General features: G+C 26.4%; 1 protein-coding gene across 5 annotated transcripts in view; it reads right to left on the bottom strand.

Moving 5' to 3' along the window:
• LOC122502524 (la-related protein Larp4B) overlaps positions 1-18,582 on the bottom strand; it is a 30,399-nt gene extending 11,817 nt beyond the window's left edge. For 2 of the 5 annotated variants that reach the window (XM_043612629.1, XM_043612633.1), the window contains exons 1-7: positions 18,435-18,582; positions 15,749-16,100; positions 9,818-10,067; positions 9,563-9,703; positions 5,897-6,124; positions 5,659-5,804; positions 2,259-3,230 (exon numbers count right to left, since the gene is read on the bottom strand). In XM_043612629.1, coding sequence (XP_043468564.1) covers positions 2,259-3,230; positions 5,659-5,804; positions 5,897-6,124; positions 9,563-9,703; positions 9,818-10,067; positions 15,749-16,089 — 2,078 coding nt within the window. In that variant the 5' untranslated portion in view covers positions 16,090-16,100; positions 18,435-18,582. Of the gene's footprint in view, positions 1-2,258; positions 3,231-5,658; positions 5,805-5,896; positions 6,125-9,562; positions 9,704-9,817; positions 10,068-15,748; positions 16,101-17,031; positions 17,536-17,635; positions 17,776-17,865; positions 17,999-18,434 lie in introns of those variants that run through there. The other 3 variants (XM_043612630.1, XM_043612631.1, XM_043612632.1) reach the window with 3 other exon arrangements.
• Between the last annotated feature and the right edge of the window lie 754 nt (positions 18,583-19,336).

The following is a 19,336-nucleotide window of genomic DNA, read 5'->3' as shown; positions in this document are numbered from 1 at the left end:
TTAGTCCATTTACATAATTTCGTATTTAAAAAAGGACAAATTAAATTTTGAATTTGGTTTGATAGAAGAGTAAAGGATTTAATTTTCAACAATTTAAAGATGCATTTGAATAAAAATTACAATTTGCTGACAATAAAAAAGTTTGTTAAATTTATAATTAAATTTGTTACCCAATCCGTTTCTTATTGAAAACAAATTGTAATTCTTATTCAAATTCAACTTTTAAATTGATTAAAATGTTGAAAATTAAATTCTTTACCCTTCTATAAAGATTTATTTAAATTACATTTGATTTTCTTCATTTGCTCCGAAATATTTCGGACAAATCTTCGTTATAATTCTTACTAATAATTATTTTTTTAAAGTAAAAATTGGACGAAATAAAAATTCTCGAATTTGGAAATTCGGCTAATTTAACATTCCATTAAATAAGAATACTACTAAATTAAATAAAAATGTTTCAAAATAACAACCAACAACCACTTTCAGATGAATTTCTAATCGTCAACCAAACCCAATATTTTCATGAAAAAGAGGGGCTCATGAATATCGCATAAAAATTATTTGTTAGAATATTTATTAGACAGAATTTTTATGTCCCTAAAGTTTCGAACATTCAAATGAACGACGATATTTTTATTACTTCTTCCAATTTGAATTTCATTTAGAAAAAAATATTTATCAGAATTTAAGTGAGTTAGAACATTTAAATGAAATTTTATTATATATAATTTTATTTTGTTCGAATTTTAATTTTCACGAATTGTTATTTAGTAGAACTCCTAAATTGCCGAAATATCAATTAAAAAAATTTATCTTTGTCCGAACAAATATTCGGCAGAAAGATTTCCTAAAAAATATTTTTTAATCCTTTTTGTCTAAAAAAAGCGATTTCTAATGAAATCTGTTTTCTAAAAAAAGTTTTTCTAACAAGTTTTAATTTCAAAAAGAAATTTTTTTAAAAAGTTATGGTTTCCAACATTTATTTTCCGAAATTTAGCTGTAAAATTTAATAATTTTGATAAAAATTAGAAAATTGTTAAGAAATAGAAACTATTTTGCATATTTTCCGTTTTTCAATCACAATTCTGTTTACAAAATTGTAAGTTTCTTTTTGAAAAAGAAGAAAACTAAAATTATTATTTCTCATTACAATTTGTTAACAAAATTTTGTTCATATCTGCAAAAAAAATAATAATTTCCATCATTTTTTATACCAAAATTTCCAGAATTAATTTATTTATAAAATATTTATTTAGAAAATTTTAAATATCTTTAGGAAAAAAATCCCTATAGTTTCTATTTTTTAATTACGATTTTTAACTAAATTATTTTAAAATTTTGTTAAAAAATTTGTATAATAATTTATATTTTTTATAATTTCTTAACGAAATCTCAAGTATTTTTTTTGAATAATTAAAAAATTTTCGTAAATTTTATTTTCTAATCATACTTATTGATCGTTATTACAAAAATTTAATATTGTTAGAAAAAACAATTTGAAAATTATTATTAGAAAAATAAATTTTTGGAAAATGACCTTTATTAGAAGAAAAAAACTTTCGAAAATCACCTTCTTTAGAAAAAATTTTTTTTAATTCACATTTATCAGAAAACAAATTTTTAGAAAATACGTTTTAGAAAACCTAATATTGTGTTAAGTAATATTTTTAGCTACGTAAAAATGCGCGTTAATTTAAAATCTAAATTTTTTAAATCAGTTAGATGAATTTTATATCCTAATAAAATTCATTTCCTTAAACTTTTGAACGTTCAAGTGAACGAAATATTTTTCTACGCATTAATATTTTTGAAAATTACTAGACTGGAATGAAAAATATTGCAATTCAATGTTTGTTTAGACAAAAATTAATTTTTTAATTGAAAAAAACATTATTTTGCAAATAAAATTCAAATTGGAAAAAGTAATAAAAATATCGTCGTTCAATTGAACGGTCGAAACTTTAAAATTTTGTCTAATAAATAACAAATAATTTTTATGTGATATTCCTGCGCCTTGAAAAAGAAACCTAATTTGTGTTAGAAAAAATGCGATGCAGAAAAATAAGAGTGAAAATCCAGAATATTGAGAGAAAAATCTAATCAAAGTTGACGAATTGATTTTTACAATTAGAGATTAAAGGAAAAATCTATTCGTGCAAGCCCAATGAGAGAGAGTAACGCGAGAGCTACTTCTAGGAAAAGCAGTGTTTTTGAAAAATTGTTGATGTATGTATGAGAGAACAAAGCACACTCACTTATCGGGAGATGACGGGGGGGTGAGAGTAATGGTGCTCAGAGCATTGTCTGTGACTTCGACGTTGCTGGCCGAGGTATTGGAGTTCGATGAGGGAGCGGCGCCGGAAACTGAAGACGAGTTGCTTGGTCCAGCATTCTCCTGCGAACAACCGGCGGCGGCGGTAGCAGTGTTGGCAACAGTGGTGGTAGCAGCGGCGACGACGGCTGCGTGAGAGGAGCCTGGACTCGCGGACCTACTGCTATTACTGATCTGGTGATGGTGGTGATGGTGGAACTGTTGAGCGATCCCTGGTTCCTTGTCCTTTGTGCTTTTTATTTTAGCCGTGCCTTTGACTACGTCGGCGAGTCTGTTTTGCGACTGCGAACATTCAGCGGTCACAGTCTCCGTCGTTGGATTGTGTGACTTGGTGTGATCGGCGTCTAAGCCGGGAAGCGGTGGGAAAGCGGATGCCTCAAGGTCGAACTGGACCCCTCGATTGTGCTGCGTATTACTGGCCGGAGCAGAATCTCTATTCGAGGGTTGTGGGCTGCTGTTCGCCTTCGAGGTTGTCTCTTGATCTTTGGTCCTGCGATGTATGCGGTGACGCGTGAATTGTACTGCGCTCGTCTCAAGGGTCTGAGCATCGCCCTCCTGAGAACCCTTATTGTGACTGCTGTTGTATTGCGTCTCGCCAATCGAACTGTTTGTCGAGTGGGAGGCGTGAAACTTTGTGCCGACCTGGTAGGAAGAAGCAGTGGGTTTTGCGGTGGGTAGACTCGGTGCCAGGACTGGAGTCGCTGTTACGATCGGAACAGGTCCTCCGCTCAGTGGAGGGTGCGAATTGCGAGGCATTGACATGTTGCCTCCACCGCCGCCTCCCACACCACTTAAACTCCCGTCCACTAGGACATTATTGACGCCCATGCCACCACCGCCGCCGCCACCTCCTCCTCCTCCACCGCCTCTCTCCGGTCCATTCCTCTGCTTGTTTCTGGAAACCAAATTTATATCTTCAAATTGCTGAAAAATTATAAACCGAAACAGGGTTGCCACAAAATTAGTCATTCTAATTTTTCCATAAGAATTAAAATTTTCAAATCCAAACCTTTTTGAAATTAAACAACTTACCAAAAATTATTATAAAACATAAAGAAATTTTTCGAAAAATTTTCGTTTTTTTAGATCAACTTTTTTCTAAAAAAAATAGTGATTTTTAATCTTTCAGCAAGCTTTTCAGGAAAAGTTATTAAAATTTTTTATTTAAAGATCAGTATGTAAAGTAAGAAATTTGCTACATTAGACAAAAATAATTAAGCTAAATGCAATAAAAGAGAAGAAAAATTGTTGAATTTTAATAAATTCGGTTTTTCGAAATTTTCATAATTTTTTATTTTTTACCAAAGGGTGGAGACTATTAAACAAGTAAAAAGAAGAAAAAAAGAAGAAAAATTTTGAATTTTAAGAAATTCGGTTTTTTGAGTTTTTGCTAATTTTCCATAATTTTAGATTTTTTACCAAAGGGTGGAGACTATTAAATAAGTAAAGTATTTTTGAAGAGCCCAAAAATAATAAAGCTAAATACAGTAAATGAGAAGAAAAAATGTTGAATTTTAAGAAATCCGGTTTTTCGAATTTTTGCTAATTTTCCATAACTTTAGATTTTTTACCAAAGGGTGGAGATAACAAATTAGGTAAAGTATTTTATAAGAGCACAAAAATAATAAAGCTAAATGCCATAAAAATGAAGGAAAATTGTTGAATTTTAAGAAATTCGGTTTTTCGAAATTTTCATAATTTTTGATAATTTTTGATTTTTTACCAAAGGGTGGAGACTATTAAATAAGTAAAGTATTTTTGAAGAGCACAAAAATAATGAAGCTAAATGCCGTAAAACAGAAGAAAAAATGTTGAATTTTAAGAAATCCGGTTTTTCGAATTTTTGCTAATTTTCCATAATTTCAGATTTTTTACCAAAGGGTGGAGACTATTCAAATAGTAATATTTTCCTACTGAAATAGCTAATGGTAACTAATTATTATTTTTTTTCGGTCAAATTAAATTCTCGGCTATTTCGTGATTTTTCAGATTGGTAGAAACACTGTTAAATGTATTGGTAGAAACTAAAACCCTTCGAAGACGTGTACGACAGCTAGTTTTTAATAATTTTTGAAAAAGTTTTTTGGGAATTTGCATATCTATTTGTTTACCTACAAATTTTATGAAATTTCTATTATTAGGAGATTCTTCAATTAAAAATATATTAGAAAATAAAAACTTCAAATAACGTACACAAAAAAAAAATTTAACTAATTTAAGAAGAATTTGAATTATTAAAATCTATGTTCGTCAATCTAATGCCTAACTTGTAATAAAAATTGTTCATTAAATAATTTCTAAGTACAAGTAATTTTATGATAGTTCTTGAAGAATTAAGTTATTTAAACAAAAATTTTTGGCAGAAATAGAAAAAATTGAAGATTTTGTATTAGAATTTGCGATAATTTCATAGTCAATTTATATTAAACTAAAACTAAAGAGCTCTAAACGCTATTCATTTTTTACAAAAAGAAATAATAAGTAATGAACAGTTTTATTTTCTTAATTTTTTTTTATTTTATTTTTAAAAGGGAGCCTGTCTCTAATGAATAAATTATCTTTTTTAGATTATAGAACGTTAAAACAAATGTTTATCAAAAACCACTTGTAAATATATTGGTTTTAATATTTTCCTAAAATTTAAATGTAACTAATTCAGATGCTAAATATTGATTTATCTTAATATGTACCTTTTTTGTATATAATTTTTAAAATCACTAAAAACGCAGGTCCTTAAATATACTTTTCCTGCGTTTTTAATTATCAAAATAAAAAAATTGAGTCTTACAATTAAAAAACTTAGAAAAATAGTTTAAAGAAATTCTTTTAAAATTGTATATAAATAAACGAATAATAGGCTTCAAAGTTTAGAAAAAATAAGTGAAATAAGTAATATTTTGAAGAATATTAGAAAAATATTCTTCAAAAGAATATTTTTTATTCTTTTGAACAAAAAATATTTAGTTTGAAAATATCTTTCAAGTATGTAGCATGTTTAAAAATTACTCTCACACAGAAAATATGAAAAATTGAAAAACGTGACTTTTTAGTTTTGATTCTTAATTATAGAGTTTTTTATCTCTAAATGGAAGCAACGTGTTTAGAAAATTATAACAAAATGTTATATTCAAAATATATGCCAAGAGCCGTTTTTTTATCCTGAACTAAAATAATTAAATAAATAAAAGAATAAAGTTCTTGAATTGTCATTTGTTTAACTTTTAAAAAAACAGAGTGGTGAAAATGTATCATTGTTGAAAACAGTAAAAAATTCCGTTACTTTAAAGCCTGAAATAGTTTTTAATGACAATGAATGAAATTACCTGCTTCTTTGATTATATCTTGTATTGTGTGGTTTGTACGTGGCGTGAGGAGTGATTCCATTCATAGTGAACATACTCGTTACATCGAAATAAGCCGGACTTGCTGCTCCCCAAGGCATCATTCCGGCTGGGTAAAACGGTTGATGCTAAAAATGATGAAAACAAAATAAGTAAAGTTATATTAAATGAATTATTATTTCTTTAAATTTTCCAAAATAAATTTTGAATTATTACTCACGTAAACGTGAACTTGATTGGCATATGGCGGCATTGTGGTTTGTGGCATCGTGGTGCCATTTGTGTACATGAAACGCTGCTGGCTTGGCTGATAAGTTCCAGGATCGTAGACTGGCGCTGGTTGAGGTGGAGTTCGATATCCATTCTTAATTCCGCCAACTCCAGACACTGTCGGCATCGGTAGCCTGTTCATTGGTTTAGCCTTGATGCGCGCCATAATTGGCTTCCCCTAAGAAACAAATGCAAAATATCATAACCACTCTTGTTCCTTTATATTTATTTATTTATTCTACACGTAGAATTTTATAAAAAGCCACTTACAAAAAGATATCAAATTTTTTTCTAATAGAAGTTATCAATATAAAATAAGTTCACATCGGCAGGCCTCGGATCGACTTTAAGGTGCAAAAAAAAGTCGCTTTAGTCGATTTAAAATAGAAAAAAGTCGTTTATTTCATTCAGTGTCATCACAAAAATTTTATTTTTTATTCTTTCTCATCTTTCACTGATTTCTAAATTTAATTATTTAAAACTTGAATAATTTCGTTAAATAAATATTTAAATACTTCTTGCTTGTTTTTATACGGGAATAAAATTTTAAAAATTTCTAATTAAAACCTTCTGAAATTTACAACTTTTAAAAATTACAATTTTAATTCTCTTAAAATTCAATTATTTTCTACAATTTTTAATCAAACTTCTTCTCGAAATCAATTATTTTTAATAATTTTTCGAAAGTTCTTAGAGAATTCAATTATTTAAATACAACTTTGAATATTTTCAGGATCTTAATTTTTGTCAAATAAATCTATTTATATTGTGACCTTGGGTCCAAAGGACCCAAGGCCACAATATAAACAGATTTATTATTTAAATACAAAAATTCAGTTCTTTATAATGATTCTAACTGTCCCAAATTTTTTAAGTTATTAATTAATTTTAAAAAAATTATAATAAAGAAGTTAAAATTAAAGTTGCATTTTATACTAAAACTTATTGCAATATTCGGAAGAAAAGTTGAAAAAGTCGTAATTTTCTAAAATAAGTCGAAATTCTAGAATTTTTAATTATATTTTATGAAAATAATTGAATTATTGAGAAGAAATTTATAAAAAAAAAATTTGTAAATAATTGAATTCCTGTGAAATTTTAATTATTTATGAAAATAATTAAATGTTTGCGTAAAATTTTATTAAAATAGTAGATATTGAAAATCATTGAAATGAAAAAAATTTTTTGAAAATAATTGAAATTAGGACAAGATTTTTTAATGACATTTTTGGAAATAATTGAACTTTGGTGAAGAATTTTGTTATTTATAAAGATAATTGGGATTTTGAAGAGAATTTTTTTAAAATTGTTTGAAAATAATTGAATTTTGGGAAGAATTTTATTACTTTTGAAGATAATAGAATTTCTGCAATTATTTTTAATTTCTCCAAAAATTGAATTTTTTTTAGTGTTTTCAATAAAAATTTGAAATAAAGATTTTTAAACTCTATTATTTTTAAAATTTCTACTTTTTTTAAAAAAAAAGTAAACAAGAAGTTAGCCGCGCGCTTTAGCGCTCGAATTGTTGCTAGTTTTTAATAATTTTTGAAAAAGTTCTTCTCGAGAATTTTCAAATCCATTTGTTTACAATTCAATTTTACGTGAAATTTTGATTACAGTAGAACCTCGGTTATCCGAGCCTCGATTATCCGAGATTCCGGATTATCCGAGGCACTAAACATGCTCGGATAATGCGGAATAACTCGGATAAAACGGATCGAGCGACTAAATTTGGAAAATAAATTTTACAAAACCACTATTTGTGATCATTGCATTTAAAATTTCGTCCATTTTTGTCATTTAATATTATTCTAACACTTTAAACACATGAAAAATAATTTAAAATTTTTAAATTTTCATTGGTTCCGTGTTATCCGAGTTTTCGATTATCCGAGGTACCTCTTCCCCACATTACCTCGGATAATCGAGGTTCTACTGTATTCGGAAATTCCTCAATTAAGGGCATTTGAACCTTGATGACGTTACACTTTGTGCAAAGCATGTGTGACGTCATCAAGGTTCAAATGCCCTTAAATATACATTATAAAAAAAAAACTTGAAATAATTTTAAAAATTTTCGATTAAGTTTTTTGAAGAAAATTAGCTCCATAGAATTTTTAATAATTAAAAGTATGAAAAATTTAGATTTTCAAAGATTTTAATTTGAAACCTTTACAAAATTCAATTGTTTCTAAAAATTGCAAATATTAGTAAATTCTCCAAAATTCAATTATTATCTGAAACTTTAACTGAAATTACTTTCTAAATTAAGTTTTATTAGAAAATTCTACGAGAATTCAATCATTTAAATACAAAAATAAATAATTTATTGATGAATTGAAAATAAATAATTAAGTTCTTGAGACGAATTTTATTAAAATTTCTTTTTAAATCATTGAATTCTTTTGGGAGATTCTATTTAAATACTAAATATTAAAAATAATTCAATTTCGAAATTAATAAAATTTCTACGCAGAATTTTATTACAATTTTTTGAAAATATTTGAATTGTTACGAAGAATTTCATTGAAAACAATATTTTTAAATTCTCAAAAACAAATTATATCAAAATTTTTTAAAATAATTGAATTCTTTTGAAGAATTAAATATAAATTTTTTAAAAATAATTGCATTTTTCGAGGAATTAATTTAAAATTGCATAAAAAATAATTGAAATTCTGCGATGAGTTTGATTATTTGTGATAATAATGGAATTATAGCGAAGAAATTTATAAAATATTTGTAAATCATAGAATTCCTGTGAAATTATTTTATTATTTATGAAAATAATTAAACGTTTGCGTAGAATTTTAATAAATTTTTTTTTTTTAAATAATTCAATTCTTTTGGAAAATTTTATTCAAATAGATATTGAATATCATTGAATTTAGGAAAATTTTTGCAAATAATTGAAATTTTGCCAAAAATTTTATTAAAATTTTTTGAAAATAATTGAATTTTGAAGAAGAATTTTATTATTTATAAAGAGAATTGAAATTTTGACAAGAATTTCTTAAAATTTTTTATTATAATTGAATTTCTGCAAAGAATTTTATTACTTTTGAAAATAATTGAATTTTTGCAATCATTTAAAACTTCTTCAAAGTTCAAATTTTTTAAGTGTTTTTAACTAAATTTCCTCGTTAATTTCTTTATTTTTAATAATTAATTCAATAAATACATTAAAAAAATTTAACTAATTTCAGAATAATTTAAATTTTAAAAATTTTTGCAAAAATTTTAATTCTTTAGAATTTCTAATGAAATTCATTCAAAATTAAATTTTGAATTTTCATTTTAATTTGAAATTAAAATGTTTTAAAGTTCATCTATTTATAATAATTGTCAACGTAACTATTTTAAAATTCATTTAATTTTGAAGTGTATAAATAAAATTATTCATTAAATAATTTCTAAGTAATAATTCTTATGATAGTTCTTCAAGAATTAAGTTATTTAAAAAAGAAATTATTGTCATGGAAAAAATTGAAAGTTTTGTATTAGAATTTTTGTTTTTCTAGAAAAAACTATTAGTAATAATAATTAATATTATAATAATAATTTCAACTTTATAGAACATTTTTAAATAAGATGAAAATAAGAAAATTGCTCTTACCTGAAACTCTCTGACTTCCTCGCGTAGAAACCTATAGGCTTTTTGAGCATCTTCGTCGGACTCGAAGGTAACATACCAGGAGCTATTATGTGCAAATTCACACGAAATAAACCTAGGACATCCTTCTCCTGAGAATAAATTCTGCAATGACAATAAATATTAATAAACACACCTCATTTACTTGACCACCTTTAAGTTCAGTTTGGCAATTACAAAAAAAAAAAATACTAATAAGAAATATTTGGAAAAACTGACCTTTACATCCTCTAAAGGAGTGTTATCAGGAATTTCTCTTAAGATAACTATACAACGTTTGTGATTGGGCCTGACTTTTTGACCCTCCTCGTCTACTTGAACGTTAGGAGACTCTCGCAGCACCTCAGTTATTAATTTAATATCCTTCGTCAATTTTTTCACTTGATTAAAGTTTGCTACTGTCCATATTGGTACATATTGATCATTATCCATTTGAGATAATAAATATGTATCATTCGCTAAATTCTCTCTGAAATAAAGAAAAAGAACATTTTTTTTCAGTCATACAGGTAGGAGATAATGTAAAAATTACATCACACTTTTATTCTTTATTTAAATAACTCTCGTCAATTTCAAGCAATTTATATTTTTTTATTTTACTTTTGTTACAAATAATAATAATGACAAAAATATTTTTCATGACTTGGCTGTACACAACAAATATTCTAAACTTTTTTTGGTTAATTTCAATTTTTCTCCCCACAACATTATTATTTTATCAGGGTGTCCAGCAAGGATTTAGAAAAAAATTCCCTGACTATTTACTATTTACTTATTTAACAAAAAATTATTATCTAATGATAGTACCAAATGCTTTTAATATTTAATTATTATCGAAAATTTGAACTAAAATTATTTTATTTTTAAATCAATTTTTACTAGAAAATTCTACGAGAATTCAATTATTTTAATACAAAAATAAATAATTTATTCAATAATTTTCCTTCTCTTTTATGGTATTTAGCTTCATTATTTTTGGGCTCTTCAAAAACACTTTACTTATTTAATAGTCTCTGTCCTTTGGTAAAAAATCTAAAATTATTAAAAATTATCAAAAATTCGAAAAACCGAATTTCTTAAAATGTAACATTTTTTCTTCTCTTTTATGGCATTTAGCTTTACTATTTTTGGGCTCTTTAAAAATTTAAAATTATTCAAAAAACCGAATTTCTTTAAAATTTATGATAGAAAGAAACAATAATAAAAATCTTCTAAGTTTTGTTAAATTAAAAAAATTTTAATTTTTGTATAAATTTTTAGAAATTTCCCTGGCTTTCAATTAAATTCTCTGACATTCCCTGACTTTTCCCTGACCAAAAAAATCCCTTGACTTTTCCCTGACTTCCCTAACTTCCCTGACCGTTAGTCACCCTGATTATTAAAATTTCTGTCAATAATTTAATTCTTGAGAAGATTTTCGCTATTTATTTTTAAAAAAAGGTAATTTAATTTTTAACGAGAATTTTTAAGAAAATTTAAAAAGAATTTAATTTTCTGAAAGTATTTTATTAGTTTTTAAAGGAATTGAATTCTTACGATGAATTTTAATATTTATCGAAATAATTGAATTTTGAAAAAGAATTTTATTAAAATTCTTTAAAATAATTGATTTTATGTGGAAAACTTTGTTGTTTATCAAGATAATTGAATTCTTTTGCAAAATTACTTAAAAATTTTTGAAAATAATTGATTTCCTGTGAGGAATGAAAAGTTATTTATGAAAATAATTGAATTATTCCATCGAATTTTATTATTTTATTGAATAATGGAATGTTTCTTAAATTTAAATTTATATAAAATTGTATTAAAAATATTGAAAATTCTGCGATGAAAATAATTGAATTCCTAAATGAAATTTTATCATTTTTATGAAAATAATCGAATTTTGTAAAGAATTTCTTTTAAATTCCTAAGAATAATTGAATTTTTGTAAACAATTTTGTTATTTCTCAAGATAATTACACTAAAACTTTTGAAATAATTAAATAATATGAAAAAATTCGTTCTAGTCAGAATTAAAAAAAAAAGTTTGAAGGTTTTGTATTAGAATTGGTGATATTGTCATAGTTTATGAGACAAACAAACGGTTTAAAGAATAAACGTTCATTTACAAAAAAAAAAATAAATAAATAAATTCTAGTTTGAAAATAATATTTTGAAGTTCAATTTTTTTCAGGGGCATTGGAACGACTGCACATTAACTGATTGTAATTTTACTTTCTAACGGTTCAAGCCTGATTATTTCTCTTTTAATTAATTACAAAGTTTTATTTCTCAGACGGTATTTTTTTAATTTGAGTTTCTTTTTACCTGCAACCACTCTCAGGGTTGACACAAAAATTTAATTTTATAACTATTACAACATTTATTTACAAATTTCTATAATTGTAAAATTAGTCGAAAACATCATTTACTTCATTTTTAAATAAATATTAAATCATTACTCTTTTTCCATAGGACTTTCAAAAATTTCAAACTCAATCCTTTTTGAAATTCAACAATTCAACAACTTATAATAATTAAAGATGACCGAGTGATAAAGTCATTATTTTCTCATAACTAAAAGTTCTTCTTTAAAGCAATTATTTTTAATAATTTTTTGAAAAAGTTCTTTTGAATTTTCAAGTTCATTTGTTCGCAATTTTAATTTGAAACCTTTTTAAAATTCAATTATTTCTAAACATTCCAGCTATAATACTTTTAATATTCAATTATTATCTAACTAAAATTCATTTTTAAGTCAATTTTTATTAGAAAATTCTACGAGAATTCAATTATTTAAATAAAAAAGTTAATAATTTATTGAATAATTGAATGTTTCTTAAAATTTAATTCTCATAATAATTCCCATAATTTATCATCAACAAAGTTTTAAATAATTGAATTCCTTTAACAAATTCTAATAAAAAATTTTAAGAATGTTTACATTTTTCGAGCAATTGGATTAAAATTGTATTAAAAATAATTAAAATTCTGCGATGAGTTTTATTATCTGTGAAAATAATTGAATCCATAAGAAGAATTTTAATTATTTTTGAACAATATTTAATTTTTGCAATAATTTGTAACTTTTCTAAAATTAAATTTTTTTTCGTGTTTTTAACTAAAATCTTTCTGTAAATGCATTATTTTTAAAATTTTTTGAAAAAGCTCTTTGAGAATTTTCAAACTCATTTTTTAACAATTTAATTTTACAAAATTTAAATTATTCGTAAATTCTTCAATTAAATATACATTAGAAAATAAAAACTTCAAAAAAATTTTTTTTTAAAAATCCGTAATTAAACTTTCTGAAAAAAATTAATTCCACAAAATTGTTAGTTATAAAAATACAAAAAATTCAGATTTTTAAACATTTTAATTGTTCTAATGCTTCTAAAATTTAATTATAATCTAAAATTTTAACTGAAATACATTTTTAAATCAAATTTTGTAAATAATTGAATTCCTTTAAAATTTTTATTATTTTATAAAAATAATATTAAAGGTTTGTATAAAATTTTATTAAATTTTGTTTAAATAATTGAATTTTTTTTAGAAAATTTTATTAAAAGAGTAGATATTAAAAATCATTGAATTGAGGAAAATTTTTGAAAATAATTCAATTTCGGAGAAGAATTTAATTATTTCTAAAGATAATATTTGAAATTTTGACGAGAATTTTTAAAAATTTTTGAACATAATTAACTATCTGCAAAGAATTTTATTACTTTTGAAAATAATTGAATTTCTGCAATCATTTGTAATTTCTCAAAAATTCTCCAAATTATATTGTACAATTTACGAACTTTTTATTTTTTCTTAATCAAATTATGGACTTTACGGACATTTTTTTTTTTAAAAAACTGACTTTTACGGACTTCAAGCAAATTTACAGACCTAGTTCGAGCCCTGAAGTAAGTTACACTTTTTTACTAAAAATCTTGGTCAGGGTGTGGTTTTTTTCTTATCAAATTTAAATTTATTTGATTTCGAACTTAAATAAATCTACAAATGGCTTTCAAAATTTTCATTAGAGTTTTTTATGAATAATTAAATTCTTTTGACGAGTGTCTTTAAATTTTTGCAAAAAAATGTTTTTTTTTATTAATTTTAATTAAAAATTTGAGAAATAATTAAATTAAACAAAGAATTTTTTCAATTTTTTAAAATAATCTTGTCTGTTCATAATTATAGTTTATAATTTGATTAATTCAATTTTATTAAAATGTATTGATACTAATTGAATTTCTGCAAAGAATATTACTATTTATAAAAGTAATGGAATCTTTCCAAAGAATGTTATTATTTATGAAAATAATTGAATTGTGAAAAACAATTTAATTATTTATAAAGATAATTGAAATTTTGATAAAAATTTTAAAAAAATTTTGAACATTACTGTATTTTTCGAAGAATTTTATGTAAATTTATGAAAATACTTGAATTTTTGTGAAGAAAATTTGAAAAAAAATAATATTCAAAAAAATTTAGTAAATCTGAAGAATTTTGCTATTTATGTAAATAATTAAATTCTTAACAAGAATTTTTTTACAGTTTCTAGAAATAATTGAATTCTTTCACCGAATTTTAATAAAATTTTTAAGAATAATTACATTTTTCGAGGAATTCGATTAAAATTGTATTAAAAATAATTGCATTCATGCAAACAATTTTATTAAAATTTTTGAAAATAATTTAATTCTTGAGAAGAATTTCCCTATCTATTTATAAAGATAATTTAATTCTTGACGAGAATTTTTAAAAAAATTTGAAAATAATTTAATTTCTCCAAAGTATTTTATTACTTTTCAAAAGAATTAAATTCTTGTGATGAATATTGATATTTATCAAAATAATTGAATTTTGGAAAAGAATTTTATTAAAATTCCTTAGAATAATTAATTTTACAGGAAGAATTTATGCGATTTTGTTGTTTATCAAGCTAATTGAATTCTTTTGCAAAATTACTTAAAAATGTTTGAAAATAATTGATTTTCTGCGACGAATTAAATATTATTTATGAAAATATTTGAATTATTGCAACGAATTTTATTGTTTTATTGAATAATTCAATGTTTCTTAAAATTGAATTCTTTCTTCAAGTTTTAATAAAATTTTTAATAATAATTGATTTTTCAAGGAATTTATTTAAAATTGTATTAAAAATATTTGAAATTCTTCGATGAAAATAATTGAATTCGTAAATGAAATTTTATTATTTATGAAAATAATTGAATCTTTTCGTAGAATTGTATCAACAAGTTTTTTCTATAATTAAATCTATTAATAGATTTTATGAAAATAGTAGATATTTAAAAACATTGAATTGCGAAAAACTTTTAAAAATAATTGAAATATTGCAAAGAATTTTATTTAAATTTTTGAAAATAATTGAGTTTTTGGCGAAAAATTTTGCTATTTATAAAAATAATTGAATTCTTGACGAGATACTCATTAAGATTTATAGAAATAATTGAATTCGTGCAAAGTATTTTATTAAATTTTGGTTAAATAATTGAAATTTTGCCAAGAATTTAATTAAAATTTTTGACAATAATTGAATTCATGAGAAGAATTTTGATATTTATCAAAATAATTGAATTTTGGAAAAGAATTTAATTAAAAATTCGTTTGCAGAATTACTTAAAAATTATTGAAAATAATTGATGTTCTGCGACGAATTAAATGTTATTTATGAAAATAATTTTCAAAACAAAAGTTTCCAATTGAAAGTTTCAACGGCACTTTGCTAAATTTGGTGTGAATTCATCATTAAAAGATAAAAGAAAAAATAGGGGAAATTTTTAAAATAGGGTACGTTTAGGGGCCATAATTAAAAAAAAGGGGGACTTTTTGGGAAATAGGGGACAGACTGTGAAGCCTGAATTTGGTGAAAAAATTCCCGGTTTGGCATAAAATTCCTGGCTTATTCCCGGTCAAATTAAATTCCCGGCTATTTTCCAGTTTTCCTGGTTAGTAGACACCCTGGTTGTATTTTGTTTCAATGTTTGAAAGAAAAGTAGAAAAAGTTGCAATTTTTGAAAATAAGTCGAAAAAAGTCTGAATTTTCCTAATTTCCCTGACTTTATTGACATGTGGCGAAAGTGTTTTAATTTTAATTGTTGTGTTTGAAATTGTCGTCATTGTCTACAATGAAAGAAAATGTACCTGGAGAAGTAATATTCAAGCTGAGAAGAGAGCATCTGTTTAAGTTGTTCTAGAGGTATTCCCGACACGGAAAGGTCGGCCATTTGACTGGTTGGTGCGGAGACTTCGCCAATATTAGTGATATCTACTGGACTGTATCCAACGGCACCTCCCATACCCATGGCAAGTTGAGGTGCAGGTTCCAAGGTGCCTACACCCGCGTCGAGCATTAATTCTCCTCCACTTGGTCCACCGTTCATGACGCCGTAATCTAAACCGGAAGCACCTCCAACCATGCTGAGTGTTTCAGGGGTGGCTGTGTAAACCGCCCCTGGTGGGAGCTTGGCAATGTCCCCATTCATGTACACGTGCCCTGCGAAACAACAAATTCAATTACTCACCGTCTTCCCACAGACATTTATTTACTTCTTTCATTCCCGCTTCTTACAAACTATCTTATTCTTACAATTCATTTTCCAATTGGCCAATTTTATTTATCATTTTATAATTACAATTCAATTTACAATTATTTTATTTATCATTTTATAATTACAAGTTAATTTACAATTCAATTGTAAAAAAATGATAAATAAAATTGGTGTTCGAAATCCATTTTTCAAAATCAAATTTCTGAAAAACTAAAATGTCAAAATTCATTTTTCTGTAATTTAACAAAATTAGCAAACGAATATATTAAAACACTGTTACTTACAGTACACAGTTCATTTATGTAAATAACATGTAAATTCAAAGAAACAATTTTTTTACACTTGATTGAAAATTTCCCTTTAAAAGAAATTTATAATTATTAAAATAACTTAAGATTGAAGTACTTAATTTAGAGAAAAAGATTGCTTTTCATTTCAACTAAAAATTTCGAATCGAAATTTAGATAATTTTACAATTTGTGTAATATCAGGAAAAAGAAAAGTATTTTTAGAATCGGTATGTTTGATGCATTGAAAAGTCACTGTGACAAATGCATTATACATAATTTTTTCGTCAGGGAAAAAAATACATTTATTAGATGGAATAATTATGATTGATTAAAAAAAAAAATAGAGAAATTTCGAAAAGAGAATATTTTTAAAATGTATTTTGTATATCAAGTTTTCGTTGTAAAATTAGTTCGATAGGTGAGAATGAAAAAAGTGTAAATTTGTGGTTATGTTGAGAGAGAGAGATAGTGGGTTTGGTGGGAATGTCACTTAACAATATTGCTAAAATGGAGTACTTAGCTGATGCAATCTGCAAATCTGAAGGAAGGTAATTGATTAGGGCATGCAAATTGAGAAATACAATACTCGAAAGTGAGAGATGAGTCCAGATGGAAGTCAGGAGTAGTTTCAAGGGGCCGATCGTTCTCCGTCCATTTCTCTCACCAGGGGTGCGTTAGATGAGCAAAGCACACGAGACCTATTCTGATATCTTTTTAGCGATTGGCAGATTCACAATTAAAAAAACCCGTGATTGAATGCGAACAAAAGAAAATTTTTTTTTGTCTATCACCGGTGTCAGTGGAGACGAGGGAAATTATATTTCGCGTAACAATGCGACATGTTAGGAAACGAGGTTTCTGCATTCAAGTACACCACATGCTAGGAGTCGCTCTCCAGCAAAAAGGACACACCGTATGGAAAAGGATGAGGGCTCGTTTTTGCACGTTTCACTAAGTCCCATTAACGGAGCTCTAAAGTGGCAGACGCGCGGTGCAAAGTGAGAATTTTGAAAGGGCAAGATATGCAATATGTTGGATGCGACTAGCCAAATATAGAGTGAGACATTGGCCGGGCCAGCAACGATCGCGCACGCAGCCCCACACGATTGACAACCGTTTTAACAGGACTCCGAAGTCCCAAAATCAATGTTAACGAGCTCATCGGACGGGGTGATTGCCGTTTTACGAACCTGAAACAACTTTTACAGTGGATGCTGGCGGCAGCTTCGCCTACTGGCTCGTGCACGAGTCTTAAAAAGATCGTGAGGCCAGGCAAAGAACACGGGCCCGTGAGCGGAAACGCACCCTTAATTCGCTCCCACGAGTCAAAATCCCTCCGGCAGGAGTACGCGCGAGCGTACTTTTATGCAGCTCGCATCGATGCGAAAAGCGGCGCTCGTTAATTTCGTTAAATCCTTACCGATAAGAAGAATCGACTCAACACAATTTCTCAAGGAAACTACAAAATGGCCGACACAGAAAGGCACATGCCGTGGCTCAATGCTTTCTGGGCAGTCGCCGCTATAACTTTAACAGTAGCCGCGACACTAGCGCGAAATTCGGGGCCGGCACTCAACTACGAAACCGCGGCAAATTTTAATTTCCCCTTGCGCCTTTTTTTTCCTCTCTCTCGTCTCTTATCTCTACCATTAAAGTTCACTTCTACTTTGCCATTCGAAATCAGCATTTTCCTATGGTATGCGGAGAACGGTCTCTTACCTTTTTATTTTTTTTCCACTATCGCGTATATTGGTGACGCACACTTTTCACTTATACACCGGACATTAAAATTACACTTGGGAGCAGGCTTGGGAGAGAGAGAGTTATCTTCTGGAAGATTGTCTCTCAAGGGCCATAATCAAACGGTTGGAACACGTGTTGAGATAGAATTTTTTCAATTCTTGCAACATCATTCCATTGTTTTTGAGCCTTCTAATTTTCTAAAACTTTATTTGAATAATAACACATGTGTGCTCACTAGAGACTTACCTTTATTATATATATACACCAACTAGGAAAAATTCAGCAACGTCCAGAGTTGTGAGTCATTTTTTTGAACATAACCGTGCGATGTCTTGCAAATACTGCGCCAGTAGCGGAATAATCAGGGGGGCATTTCCAACCCTTTTAAAACACTTTCCCCCCTTTTACGTTTCTTCTAAACTAACCTTTGACTGGAAACGAAATTTAAATCATGTTACAATTACATAATTCAATATTTAATATTTAATTTAATAACTTTAAATATTTTTACTGAAAAGGTAAGACGTAAGTACTTGAAAGAAACTTGGAGGTTAATTTATTCTATTTATTCCATTTATTCAAATTTTATTTTTTAAAGAAATACTTTTTTGTTGGAAAATTTTTCCAAAACGCAATTTTCGATGAGTGTTATTAAAAATCAAATATAGAGAATAAATTTTTGTTTGTGAAAATTAGTAGAATTGAAAATTAAGAAAATTATATTTGTTGCGAAGACACGCGTGAAAATAAATTTTCGGCTCATAGAAAAAAAAAGAATTGAGCCACTACTGACTATCTGGACCTTATACACACAAACACATATTATCAAAAGGAAAAGACACGGTTGTATACCCTTCGTGGCACACTTGCTTGCACTTGCTCATTTCTTGTCGAGGTCTTTTGATATTTCAGGGAATCCCAGTCGAATCATTTCCCTCTGATAATAAACACATCTCTTTTTACTGATTTCTCGCGACTTTACATAATATACATATAGAGGCACAGCATTCTTTGCTGTATATGTATATACACATAGAGAAAAGAGAGGACAAAAATTTGTTTTCCCAGAAATAATTTCAATTTGAAAAACCGAGACAGCTTCAATTGTCGATGTTACCATGGTAATAATCTAAAATATTGCAATTTCT

This window comes from Leptopilina heterotoma, unplaced genomic scaffold, assembly GCF_015476425.1.
Source record: "Leptopilina heterotoma isolate Lh14 unplaced genomic scaffold, ASM1547642v1 Lhet_232, whole genome shotgun sequence".
Taxonomy (NCBI): domain Eukaryota; kingdom Metazoa; phylum Arthropoda; class Insecta; order Hymenoptera; family Figitidae; genus Leptopilina; species Leptopilina heterotoma.
The sequence above is the reverse complement of the archived record's forward strand: the minus strand, read 5'-3'. Positions and strand labels throughout refer to the sequence as shown.